The 14,404-nt window shown below is 47.6% G+C and overlaps 1 protein-coding gene across 5 annotated transcripts in view; it reads right to left on the reverse strand.

Annotated features, from left to right (window-relative positions):
• The window catches only part of HERC3 (HECT and RLD domain containing E3 ubiquitin protein ligase 3), a 517,835-nt gene that overhangs the window by 92,773 nt on the left and 410,658 nt on the right, over positions 1–14,404 (reverse strand). For all 5 annotated transcript variants that reach the window (XM_085635502.1, XM_085635530.1, XM_085635520.1 and 2 more), the window contains one exon: positions 3,300–3,466. In XM_085635502.1, coding sequence (XP_085491628.1) covers positions 3,300–3,466 — 167 coding nt within the window. The remainder of the gene's footprint in view (positions 1–3,299; positions 3,467–14,404) is intronic.

The raw sequence follows: 14,404 nt of genomic DNA on the forward strand, positions 1-14,404 counted from the left end.
ACCAGGGGGAGGGGAGACAGGAGGGGGCCTGCGCCCGTTTCCCTTGCGGGAGTGAGGAGGGGCACCATATGTTTGCAAGTTAATTGCAAACATATGGTGCCAAAGCTCGCTCCCGCAAGGGAATCTCCAGGCGTGCATGTGTTGCCATTGAAGGCAATGGAACGCGTGCACGTTTTTGGCTGATAAGCCGTAGCCCTTTCAAAAGGTCTTTTTGCCTATGCAGCGCATGCGCGCTGCGTAGGTGAGACCTAAAAAAAAAAATAAAGTTTGGGAATACTTGGGTCATATGAGAATAAGTTACTTACCTGTAACTGTAGTTCTCCAGAATTGCAAACTTTCATAGATTCACAGGCTTGAATCATTCTGCATCTTCGAGATGGAATCCCCGGTACCTTAGAAAAGGAATGCCCTAATAGACCTAGAACATGCTGGCCTTAGGCCTCTTGGTTTAGTAAAGTATTCTAGTCATTATTTAAAAAAAGAACTAAACTTAGAAGACAACCCATCAGATGATACCACCTTGTAAAACCATCCTGAGAGAAGCTTTGGTCCCTCAAATGTTCCAAGCGCTAGTGCATACACATAGCACTCTACTGAGAAGCATAATGGTGAGCTTTTCCAGGAGAGGCGGGTGGGCCACATGTAACATTATGAAAGATTCCAATACTGGAGAACTACAGTTACAGGTAAGTAACTTATTTTCATTATTAGAACTTTCATAGATTCACATGCTTGAATCAGAGAAGAGAGCAGTAATAACCACATTTTGTTGAAATATAACATAACTTGCATGCAAAGAGAATACCACTATATGTATACACAGTATGCCAAATGTGCGCAAGAAGAAAATGAATAACTCTATCAGCCCTAAAGTGCAGGGATGGCTCTTGGGTAGTAAAAGCTTGGATTTCACTAACCCTCCTTGAAGACGTGAGAGCAAGGAGGCGAGCTACCTTCCAGGATAGAAACTTTATATCCGCTTTATGAATAGGTTCGAATGGATGTTTCATTAGTTGCGTAAACACCGTGTTGAGCTGCCATGTTGGAGGAGGGTCTCTTACCGGTGGAAGTGTTGTGAATAATCCCTTGAGGAACTGCTTAACAAGCCTGCTGGACTATACGGATGGCGTATTAGATAGCCTCCGGAAACATGAAATGGCCGCTAGATGTACCTTTATGGAAATGTGAGCTACACCTGTTTGCGTTAGGTGAAGGAGGTAAGGCAAGATCTCTTCTGGGGAAGATGAGATCGGGATGGGGCTATTTGCTGCTGACCTGGAGCTCCTGAAGGTAACCTCCCCAGCCGTCCAGGTAAGCATCAGTTGTTATTCCTAAGGGAGATGCTTGAGGTAGGAATGGTAGGCCCATTGACAGATGATGAGGTTGCATCCTCCAAACGAGTGATAATATCATGAGTTGAGTTACCTGAATTCTGTCGTTGAATGTTGCCTTGACTTGCACCCACTGGATGTCTAAAGCTTCCTGAAGTGGACGCATGTGTAGGCGGCAGTATGGAATGAGATGACTACAGGAGGACATCATGCATTGTAAAGGCGTATGGAAAGTTACCTTCTTTTTGCAAAGGTGTTGCAAAAGCCATTTGCTTCCTTTGTCTCTCCAGCGTGGGATATGCTTTGGTTCGAGTAGTATCCAGTATTTCTCCACGAAAAGGTGGACTGATTTGTCAGGGCTTAAAGGCAGACGTAGCTGGTCGAATAGGCGAACAGGCATTGGTGGATGTTTTTGCGGCTTTGTTGGTCAGGCCTTGATGAGCCAGTCGTCCTGGTAGGGAACAATTTGCTGTTCTGTTGTCTGAGGTAGACTGTAACCGGCTCTAGGCACTTTGTAACAATGCAGGAGCGGATTAGAGCCCGAATGGCAATATACAGAACAAAAAGTGACAGCTGGCTACTGTGTACCTGAGGAATTTTGGCAATCTTTCTACAGGTTGGTGTCATCTGATAAGCTGTCTTCTAAGTTAAGTCCTTTTTTAAATAATGACAAGTATATGTTACTAAACCAAGAGGCCTAAGGCCTGCATGTTCTAGGTCTATTAGGACTTTCCTTTTCTGAGGTACTGGGGACTCCCATCTCGACGATGGGGAATGGTTCAAGCATGTGACTATGAAAGTTACAATTCTGGAGTAAGTGTGGGTTTTCTTAACTACTACTTGACTACTATCATGGTCCCTAGCATGTATGGCAGGATAGTTTAATTTCCACTGGAAAAAGGTATTATTTTTTAACCATTATATAAACACTCATGCACATTTTCGGTTTCATAGTGACCCCTTTGTAAAGAAAGTCACAGTTCAATCACTGCCTTCTCAAATGAAAGTGTAGATGAATGAATTGGTTGCTAGAGGTATAATTGGAGAAAAGCTTCAGGCGGACGCAAGTACATTTCAAATGAGCCAGTTTTTTTGTAGATGTGTGCCTATCGTATAATTAGGACTGCACCCATTTCACAAAATGTGCCCACATTTTCACCAATTTCCTGAAATTTACCAAAATGCTTTATGAAAATGTGTGAAGAAAAGATCGGAAACTGATTTTGTTGAAAGAGAAATCTGCAGACATTAATAATTCCAAAAGTTCAAATTCTTGGAGTCTGCAGATTCACTTGGACATAGCTGCATTGATATTTTGAGGAGAATTGTTATTCATGGACAAATTATTTACAAAATCAGAATTTCCTATGGTCTTTTCAGCATGAATGTTGAACTTGGAATAACCCTCAGTAAAAATCATTATTCAGTAATGGATAAGGTGATGTTTCTTTTTTGATTGAAAATAAAATCCTCAAATTACATTTATGAGGAAAACATACTTCCAATATATATTGTTTCACATGGCCAATTAAAACACACAAATCACTTGCAAATTAAAGGTCAACACTGATTATTGAAAACAGTAGCTAAATTGCACAATTCCACAGAATGCTAAATTTCTCACAATTTTATATATGAAATTAAAATGACTCCTGCTTTGAGACCTTACTCTTTCATTTATATTCATGCATTTCTACTGCCCTTAAATAAACAGAAGAGCAAATGTATGAGTATTGCATTAACAATTTCAGTAGCAGAATACTTCTGTTTCTAAACTCCCAAAAGCAAGGTTGAGCTGGTCTGTGCTCCCACTCAATTACATCTCTATATTATACTCTTCTGCCACTGCCAATGATCAGTGTACCATATCCTATGTATTACAACCTGCACATCTCACTGCAGGTGAAAGCTTAAAGTAATGAGCAGAAAGACTATAGGTTCCATGCAGCCTCCCTTTAGATGATGTACCTTCCTTCCGTGGGGGAGAGCTCTTTCAAGTCTTCTAAATCAGGCAATGTATCCAACAGTTTCTTGTAGAGGGCCAATGGGAAGTGCAGGTCCACTACAGTGAAGTTGTAGATTGCCAATCCACATATGATGCCAATCAAATGAAACCAGTTGTGCTCTACAAAACACTTCAAAAGAAATTCAACAATTAGCACTGTAGTAACGGGTCATGAAAAATCAATGCAAAGGAAAGTGGGGTTAGACATGTCGTATGGTTGGATTGGTTTTCAGTGAATTATTTACACAGGATTACAATAATTGTGTTGTATAACAATTCCATAACAACAATATTAAGACCAGAAGCAAAGAGTTTGTTATTGCCAAATAAAAATAAGGAAGAATACGGGTGGCTGATGAGGTTGTTAATCTAAGTGCACCTAAAAGAAAATATGTGAAGCAATAGAAGGGTATGAGAGTGAGAGCGAGAACATGTAAATAGGTATGTAATATTTGAAGTAAGAGTAGCGTCTTAAACATTAAAAATTAGAAAGCTTAGGAAAGAGGTGATGTTTGCATTGGTACACAACAGAATTGTGCAAAAGACCTGGCAGATGTTGAAGGAAAGTCATTACAGTCCTAAGGAGCAGGCCAGAGCAAACATCATTAGATAGTGGGGAAGATACAATGTGATACTGGAAGCAGAGTGTTACAGAGCAAGGTGGTTTAGGCGAATGTAGAAAATAGAATAAGGAAAAAGGCACTAGAGGATGAGTTTTCTGGAACTTTTGAATAATGGAGGAAGATCAATTCTGTTCATTATTATATTTTTAGAAAGAGGATTCAGGAAAGGTGAATTATTATTTTATTTTTTTATAACTTTATTTTTTATTTTATTAATTGAAAAGCGAAACGTACAATTTGGAAAAGGAGTCATTAAGGCACAGAGTATTCTCGAGTGCGGGCAAGTTAGAGCGATGGGCAAAAGGTGTTGTAGCAGACTTTCCAGTGAGGAACACGTATTTACATCAACATCACATATAAGCAAATACATGGGTCAATTCCAGTACAATCGTATCCATCAGGAGTGGGCTAGGCATCACATTTATTAATGACTTGGTTCTGTCCTGCCATGCAAAAGGTCTAGTCTCCCCCCTTCTGCGTTCAGGTCCAAGTTATAGTACTCTATCCATAGCGTCCACATTTTCTGGAATTTATGCAGGCAACCCCTCGCCTTATAAACCACTTTCTCCGCAACCATATATAAATCCATATTAGCTCTCCATTCTGTGAGTGTGGGAAGTAGTTGGGCCCCACAGTACTTACTTATGTCTCTTTTGGACACTACTAATCCTAGGTTAGCCAACAGGAGCCTATGTCGTGGCAAGTTGATGTCTGTGGGGACACCCAATAGTAGAAATTTTGCATCCAACCCTAGCTGAGCCCCAAGGATATTGTTTAATTTCCCCATTATCGTGTACCGGTAAGTTTGGATGCGTCTGCACCCCCAGAGGGTGTGTATGTACGTGCCGCGCTCCACATGGCATCTAAGACAATTTGGATCCTAAGCCCTCCCCATAGTGTGTAGGCGTGCCCGGTCAAAATAGAATCTATGGAGGATCTTATTTTGTATGAGACGCAGCCTCAGTCTAATTGCCACTTTGCGCGGGTGCATAAGGGCCGCTTCCCAATCTATGTTGTCCAGTGGGCCGGTGGTTAGTTCCCATTTGGCATGCAGCGGACCAAGGTTGTCAGGTATATTGTTGATTTACATTTTATATGTCAGGGATATGGCCTGGGTCATGATCTCTTCTTGTAGGAGCCTACCTTCTAGTGGAGCATACTCCGGCAGTGTCACATCGTCCAACCCTTCAGCATGCCAGGCATGTTTAAGTCCAAGGTAAGCATAGGCTTGTGAACTATGAAGTTGGTATTTAGACTGAAGGGAAGAAAATGAAGCTAGAGAGCCCCCCTCCCACAGGTCCCCTATCTTAGAAATACCAATGAGGTCCCACTTCTTGAAGCCTCTCAATTTTCTGATCTCAGTCAATCTAGTGCCCTCCCACAGGGGGGTCTCTCATGTAGGTTTCCATTCCCATTTCATCTGCTTTTCCGCACTCTTCCAGGCAGTTAGTATGCGCGTTGGGAGGAGACTTGTACCTCCAGCACCCCCGTATACGTAGTGTAATTGGGTGTGTTTTCGGAATTGCAGTCTTTCCAGTCTATAGGTAGGGTGATCACATGGCACATGGTTCCATTCGTTTATGACTGAGGTGGGTGGTTCTATCGTATGCTCTGATATCTGGTAAGGCCAAACCTCCGTTATATGGGTTGCGCTGTAGCGTTCGCAGTGCTATTCGTGGGTGGGCTCCGTCCCAGAGAAGGAGACGTAGCTCAATGTTAATGGAAGTAAAAATAGTGTCTGGTAATTTATGGTATATATTTTGCTAAATACAAAGGAATTGAGGGAGTGTTACCATCTTATACATGGCGGCCCTCTCCATGATGGTCAGAGGGAGTTTCCTCCACTTCCTCACATCTGCCTGAAAGTTCAGCAACACTCGTTTAATGTTGTGCTCCAGTCTGGCCACAGGGTCAGTGGAGATATAGAGCCCCAGATCGATAAACCCTTCCGTTGAGAACCGCAAACAGCTCAGGTAGGTGCGAGGATCCACTTCTCCACTCAACCGATAGAGGGTGTATTTATTCCAGTTAATCTTATAGCCCGCGTGGCCGCCATATTCTTCAAATATTTGCAATATTCGGGGGGAGTGTCTCGACCGGTTGTGTGACATATAGCAGAATATCGTCCGCATATAAAGATATGCGTTCCTCGTCTATAAGATATGACTAGTCTATGACGCCGCCCAGTCCTCGTCGGGTTCTAACCACACAGGCCAGCGGTTCTAAGATGAGGGCAAACCGTAGAGGAGATAAGGGGCACCCCTGTCTGGTGCCACGCTGTATCGGCCAGCTTGCAGAAAGAACCCCATCCACTCAAACCCTAGCTTCAGGTGTGTTGTATAACAGTGCCAGCCAGTCTCGGAAGACCGGGCCAAAGCCCATTTTTTCCAGGGTGCACCACATGAAGGGCCAATGAATCATGTCAAACGCTTTCTCAGCGTCAAGCGAGAGAAGTAGATGTGGGCTATCTTGACCCTGTACCGTGTCGATCCAGTTAGCTAGACGGCGTAGATTAAAACGCGTGGCACGCTTTGGCATAAAGCCTGGCTGATCCCTATGTATCAGTGGAAGAATTACATTCAGGAGATTGTGGCCAGAATCTTCATTTCAATGTTAAGGAGGGATATGGGGCGGTATGACCCACAATCCTCTGGGGGTTTCCCGGCCTTAGGAATGACCACCACCGTGAATAGACGGAGGTCTCGTGGCAGAATTCCCTGTTCCCTTGATTCCTGGAACATCTTAAGAAGGTGCAGTGCCAGCAGTGTACTATTTAGTTTAAAAAATTCACTCAGAAGACCGTTAGGACCCCGGGTCTTGCCCGCCTTCTGTCGGACAATGGCCTCGGTCACTTCCGCCAATGTCAAATCCCCCTCTAGGATGTTGGTCTCCTCCTGTGTGAGTGAGGACAGGTCAATGGTACTCAAGTATTGGCGTATTTGTGGTTCTTCTGTCTGGTTTTGGGCTGCGTATAATGATGTGTAGTATCTCGCGAAGGCTCCCGCTATAGCCTGGGTGACAACATTTTCCTTAATAGACATTACCCATCGTGTCTCTATTTCTTTCCGTCCCAACCATGCTAATAACTTCCCTGCTCTATCCCTGGTTTCGTAACGTCTATGTTGGGTTGCCAGCTGTTATGCCCTCACCTCGTTGGTCGCAAGTGCTAGGTAGTCTTTATTGGTTATTTCAATTTGGCGTAGAGTGCGATCAGTTAATGTGGTAGGGTCACGACCCTCTAGGCCTAAGAGTTTATGTTCTAAATCTTCAATCTCCTGGGCTTCGCATTTCTTTTTGTGGGCGATTATGTTCTGGGCTCTATACCGTAGTACCATTTTGTACCTCTCCCATAAAGTGACTGCTGACGGTACCGAGCCCTCATTCTCACTAAAATAGAGCTCGGAATCTACCCGAAGTTCCTTGGTGACTGTCTCATCCTGCAACGCCCACGAGTTTAAGCGCCACTGCGCTGTTTGATGGCTACCCCTGCCACCCACCTTCATGAGGAGAGGAGAGTGGTCAGAGATGCCCCTAGCCAGATAGTCTATGGTGTCCACGTGACAAGCCTCTCCCGCCGGGGCGAGTAGATAATTTAACCGTGAAAACACTCTGTGGGCACCAGAAAAATAAGAGTATGCCTGTTGATGCGGGCGGTGTCGCCGCCACAGATTAGTCAGTCCCAGGGTAACTAAAAATCGGGCCAGAGGTGTGGTCTCGTGGGTTCCCGGTCGGATGCGGTCCAGGGAGGGATCAATTACATAATTAAAATCTCCCCCCAGTATATATATGGCAGGGCCACAAGGCAAAAGGAGCGCAGTTAATTTATCCAATGTGCGTTGTTGCAGCAGCGGGGTGCATATACACTAACGAGTAAGAACGTCCTGCGTTTCCAAATGCCCCTTACTGCAACGTAGGTCCCATCTGTATCCACCCATTGTTGTGTGACATGGAAGGGAGGGGATTTTCTAATGAGGATTGCCACTCCTCGTGAGCCTTTAGTAAATCCCGCGTGAGCCAGAGTGGTGTAATGTCCCCTTCGTAGGAAAGAGCAGCCCGAGCCCAACAGGTGTGTTTCCTGTAGGAATATGATACCAGGTTTATGCCTCTTAAGATACCGGGTCACCAACCCCCTCTTGACTATTATCTAATCCATTAACATGTCAGTACTGTATATTTATTGTCTGCCATTGTGACTTGTCTCTTGGTTCATCACCTGTCCAATATCTCACCGGAAGTCCGCCCCTCCCGCCCCCTCCCTCTCCCTCTCCAGCATAATGTGCAAGACCTTGAGTCAAACAATCTCCATTCCCATCGAACAATCCCAATTTACTACGCAAAACAGTGTCCTGATCACCCCCCACCAAACACTACAGGTACCCACACTGCCCCCCAACTCGTCAACATGACAATTTTGTTACGGGTCATCCACTAAGAGGTCTGTTACCCTCCCTTTCCCCCTACTCAATTAACTACACAATAATAAAACAAAAACCGCATACAAAGTGCTTCCCCGGCTCAGATCCAAGCCTGTTAACGCTTACTAAGCCTTAGGAAAGTCTTACTGTTTGGTGGCGGCCATCTGGCCCCAGTTCTCAGTCCTCTTCGCCATTGTTGGGTAGTTGTTGGTGTTGTGTACCCGGTACAGGCAGGTTCTGCTCTGATGCTTCTAGTCATATACTTTCAAGCAACGGGTGTTCACTATTCACATCATCTGAATCCTCTCTCACAGACAGTTTGGTGTGTCCGGTGTCATCTAATCTAATCAGGGTCCGCGATGGGCGTGAACAAACCACCTCGTCACCAGATTCTGACAGGTGCGTGTCCGTATCGCAATGCTTTTCCCGGAGTTCCCCCAGCTGAGTTCCCGGGCTCTTAGCACTCTTCTTCTGCGTTTGTCCTTGGATCTGTCCTGAGTTAGGCCCCCCTGTTTCAGTGAAAATTGGCTCGATGCGTTTGGTGTCGCCCGCCGTAACTGAGGCCGTTCTTCGAGCCAGGACCATGCCTCTTCTGGGTTTGAAAGAACAACGTGGAGCCTTGGAAAATAACCTTCACCTTGGCCGGGAATAGTAACATATATTGAAGTCCAAGTGCCCTTAATTTGATCTTGATCTGGTCAAAGGTCCGTCTCTGCTTCTGCACGTCCCGGGAGTAGTCTGGGAAAATCATCACTCGGGTTTTTTCATAGCGGACCTCTCCTTTCTTCCGCATTTCTCTCGGTAGTAAGTCCGTATCTTGAAAGTTCAGGAAATGTGCTATCAAGGGTCGGGGAGGAGCTCCCGGAGGCGGAGGGAAATTCGGCATTCTGTGTGCCCGTACCATGACAAAACAGCTCGAGAACTGTGCCTGTGGCAGGGTATCCTTCAAGAAGGTCAAAAGAAATTGTCCCGGATCAGACCCCTCTGCTTTTTCTGGAAAACCAATAAATCTCAGGTTGTTCCTTCTAGCCCTATTTTCTGCATCGTCCACTCTCCAGGCTACCTCTGCCATGGATGTCAAGAGTCCTGTAACATCTTTCCGCGTGGCATGAGAGACATCCTCAAGTTCAGAGATGTGGTGCTCAGCCTCGGTCACCAGTTCGGAGACTTTGCGGAGGTCGTGACGAAGCAGCGTCACCCCCGAGCGGACCTCTGCTATCTTCCCTTCCAGGCTTTCTCTGGACTCACGAATAGCCGGGAGGATTGTTGCAGTGTCCGGAGGAGGAGAGGGGCCGCCCTCTGCACCCATCACTGTGGGGAGCACTTTGGCATAGAGGTCCAGTTTCCCCTGTTGGGACTGTTTGAGTTCTTTATCCTTTGCCATCGTGGGCTGTCGTGCAGGAGTGTACGACCTAGCGAGTGTCGTCACAGCCACTGTTTTCGGTGTTCTCTCTATAGTTGCACCACCTTACGACCTCTGGGTGACCCAGTGATGTCGGATCAGTTGCGTGGACGCCGGGCGGTCATGTAGACCATCGTAGGGTCTTGAGGACACCCTCCTAGACGAATTGGGCCACTAAGAGGCACCACCTCACAGCGACAGTTAGGCCCACAAAAGACAATTTCCAGACCATAAGCCTGGGTGTGTGGCGGGCAGGAGGAGCAGGTGCCCCTGAGTGGGCGGGCAGATTAGTGCTGAGCTCCCAATGGACACTGGATGTGGCACGGGAAAGCGTAAGGTATAAATAAAATGGGACTTATCACTGATTCAGCCCCTGAAGCACGCTTAGCTGTGTAAGTCGGTGATGTCCAGGGTAGCCGTGCAGGCCAGGGTGGAAGGCAAGCAAGCACAGCCACTTGCCGGAACTCAGGGCAGTCAATAGAAGTATCAACCCCCCCACGGGTCACTACTTTACACTCCCCCTCTCCGGTGGTGGAACCTGTTCTTTACCAACGAGGGTGACGACTGGGTGGAGGGGGGATTAGCGCGGCAAGAGTCTGGGTGGGCCGGATTCCACGGCGGCACTCCTTGTTCAGTCCTGGCGCCGGGGAGCGATGTGCAGGATACCCCCCTGCTGCCGCAGGCAGAATATCTGTGCTTGCGGTAGAGCAATAGGGATCGGCCAGTGGTCGTGACAGATCGGCAGGGACCGCCGGCTGTATTACGGGCAAGCCCGAGCGTGAGCCACCCGGCACGGTGAGGGCAACGTCCGAAAGCCCGTTGCTCCCCCGACCGCCCCGTGCCAATCGCAACAGGCACCCCACCACTAAGCAGCCGGGTTGCAGGGACGAGGGCGCCGCCAAGGGTCACTGTAGGAAAAGCTCCCCGCTCTTCCGGCCGCATGGTGCGGAGCACAACCAAGGGCGGTATTGCAGCATTCCCCATTTGCCAGTCACAGGAGCTCAATTCCCCCAGGTCGGGGACTCGGTGAGGTCGTTTCCGCACTGTGGCGCCTCCTGTGGGGCCTTGGAGTACAGGCGGTGGTCCAGTAGCGTCTGGCTCAGCTGCGGGGATCGTCCGTCCAATATTGTGGGGTGGGGCGTTACTCCGGCACTCGAGCTTCTCACCGGCTGCGGCAAGCACTCAGGCAGGATCCCCCCCCATGCATGCGAAGGTTGCCGATGGCACAGTCGGGCCTAAGGGTTATGTGTGGCTCTGTCTCCTCAGTTGCTCTCGGTCATCGCCCGCAGTTCTCGGCTCCAGGACATGGAGGAGCACCGCCAATCTGGGCTCCGGTTGCGATCAGCAGGGAAGAGGCGCCATTTTGCGGGAGACCGTGCGCCGATCGTCCCGCCAGAGAAGTCTCAAATTCCGGGCAGAGAAGCCTCGGTACGGCGTTTGGGGGACATCAATGTTGTCCAGCGTTCAGCAGTCGCCAAGGGCAAAGTGCGGCGGCGAAGAGGAGCAGGATTTCAGCAGGATCTCAGTCAGGGCCAGCGGAGCTCACGAGCAATGCGACTACTCGGTCGGGGGGCTCTGTCTGCTGCTTGCTGTGCTATTGACATACTTGTTGGGCGTCCCTGGCCTATCTTCTCGGCGCTATCTTCCCTGCCACTGCCGCCGCATTTGCAAACCCGCACGGCCGCAGTGAGGACTACACCTCCCAGTGTCCTTCGCTGCAGGAAGCCGCTCACGCCTCTTCCGCCCCCGGAGGCGCATTAAACCGGAGGAGAGCCCCGGTGGAGCGGGGGCTCTGTCTGCTGCTTGCTGTGCTATTGACATACTTGTTGGGCGTCCCTGGCCTATCTTCTCGGCGCTATCTTCCCTGCCACTGCCGCCGCATTTGCAAACCCGTGCGGCAGCAGTGAGGACTACACCTCCCAGTGTCCTTCGCGGCAGGAAGCCGCTCACACCTCTTCCGCCCCCGGAGGCACATTAAACCAGAGGAGAGCCCCGGTGGAGCGGGGTCTCTGTCTGCTGCTTGCTGTGCTATTGACATACTTGGTGGGCGTCCCTGGCCAATCTTCTCGGCGCTATCTTCCCTGCCACTGCCGCCGCATTTGCAAACCCGCGCAGCCGCAGTGAGGACTACACCTCCCAGTGTCCTTCGCGGCAGGAAGCCGCTCACGCCTCCTCCGCCCCCGGAGGCGCATTAAACCGGAGGAGAGCCCCCGCGTCGCGGGACGCACGCGGGCGGAGCCGGTCGAAGCCCGGGCAAAGGGCGGGCCCTCTGTGGCCCTCAGAGGCCAGAGGAGGCTGGGCTGGGCCTCCCCCCCTTTGGCCTGCAAACCATTGTTGAGTATGACTATTACGTACACAGTATTTGTAAATCTGAGCTGTTTATAGCCCCTTGTTTGGCCTCTCGGTAAACTGTTAGCTGTATTAATACATTTGTCAAGTGTTAACTGTTAGAGTGACCTGACTTGCCACGTATATCTTTTGTAGCTCGTACCATGACCCTACCTGTTTCTAAAGAGAAATCCTCAGTAGGAGGAGTGGTCAACCGAGAAACATTAGATAATTATGTTATCAGGCCCACCACAGGAATTGACAGGGATATCGCTCTTGACGAGCGACGGGCCGAGAGACGTCGTTCTGTTGAGTTTGTTAAGAACAAACGTTCATCTCTGGCCCTGTCACAGCCACCCATGTCATCGCAATCTAGTACGCCTCGCGAAAGCGAGGGCCTTGATGCGTCTTTCTGTGACAACGTACCTTTACTCCTTCGAGATAGATCCCCTCCATCTGGGCCAAATAATGATCTAATTATAACCCTATCTCCTTCCTTTAGTAATTCAACATTAGAGCCAGATGTTTTGCCAGACGCACTGTCACTAACTCCACAGATCGTACAAAAAACTATCAGTACTCCGAAAATTTCTTGACTACAAGGCTCACCACCGAAAAAAAGAAGAAAGAGGGGGAGTGGACCAAAGAGAGATAAGACCAAATTAATTAATCTTGGTAACTCCAAGACCTCCTCATCCAAAGTATCCATACTACCTACATTGGTTACTCCATTACACCTCACAACACCTGAAGCATTAGATACTCAACTATTGGGACATATCGAAATTATTGAAAAATTGATGAGATCTTTCATATCGCCACTACTAGAGAGACTAAAAAGAATAGCCCTACAGTTGGGGAATTTAGAACAGGCAATTGGGGAGATCAAAGAGGGAACTAAGGATCTATTAAAGTCCCCATTAGTGCCCCTAACTATTGTATCAGCCCCAAACACTACCGTCCAAAAGGGAGCAAAAGCTACGAATCAAGTAAAATCAAAAACCCTGAATCCAACGCCTCCACAAAAACTTCATTCAATAGTAAAAATTAGAGAAACAGAGCCGGAGGTGGGTGGGAAATTAAATTCTCAACAAAGTGCCCAAAAACTAAATGACAATGAAGATTCGGTAAGGACATCCATGCCCCTAAAAGCCATACGTGGATCTGCCTCCGGAAGCAGCTCCCCTTGTGGTGGTCCTTACGGGAGTCCTTGTCCTAAAGGACGGAAAAAGAGAAGACCACAGCCAGCTAAAAAAATAAGGTCATATTTTGGCTTAAGCAGAATCGCCCACTTCCTCCAAACTTAAATGGGGAAATTCTACATGTTAGGCGTCTTCCCTGGCTAGGACGCAGAAAAAAAGACATTATGGGGGACATTATTATAATTAATTTCAGAGATAAAAGGGCAGTTAGATATATTTTAAATTGGTTTCCTTTTAATGCCAGTAATACAATTGAAGCACATGAATTGCCCTACTTTTATCCTAGAGTAGTGCCGACCTCTGAAACTAACTTGAAGCCATTATTTCAAAATCAGGATGATTGCATTAGACTCCCATTCCAACATCAGGATGTGCACTCTAGGCCCCCATCTAAACACCAAGCTGATCGCTTTAGCCACTCACTTCAACATCCGGAGGATTGTTTCAGGCCCCTATTCTTAGGTCAGAAGAATTATTACTATAATTCTCTATATCAATACCAGAATGACGTCTTTAGGCCCCTACCTCCAAATCAGAGTTACTGCCCTGTTCCACAATTCTACCCTCAGGCTGACCGCCCTAGCCCCTTAATTCAATATCAGAATGGTCACTTAAGGCCTCCACCCCAACATCACGATGGTCGTTTCAGGTCCCTATCACAATATCAGGAGGATCGTTTTGGGCCAGCATTTTGTCATCAGGGTGATCATTCCTTACCCCTTCACAACCGCTATGCGGCATTATCAGGCTTGGAAGGAGTGGGCTGACTTGATTTTTGGGGTATAACAAAAGATGCTTCCGATAGTCCACAAAAGGTGCCTTTTACGAGCACAGAAGTAAACTCTAACTACACTGTGCATGTCTCTCATGTTTTCCATTCAAGACCTAACCGGTACCAGGCCATATCCACTGTCCTATTAGGCAAGTCCATAGGTTTGAATCAGGCTGAATCCATCCCGGTTTCAGAACGGGACCTAAATTCTAACTCCATTACAAGACCCGTATTAGATATGCAGGAACGTATAGGGGAGGAGAGCAAACCTCGAATTGTAGCTTTATTCTGGAATGTAGCAGGCCAACGATCCAAGGTCACAAATG

Source organism: Triturus cristatus, chromosome 2_1 (genome assembly GCF_964204655.1).
Source record: "Triturus cristatus chromosome 2_1, aTriCri1.1, whole genome shotgun sequence".
NCBI lineage: Eukaryota > Metazoa > Chordata > Amphibia > Caudata > Salamandridae > Triturus > Triturus cristatus.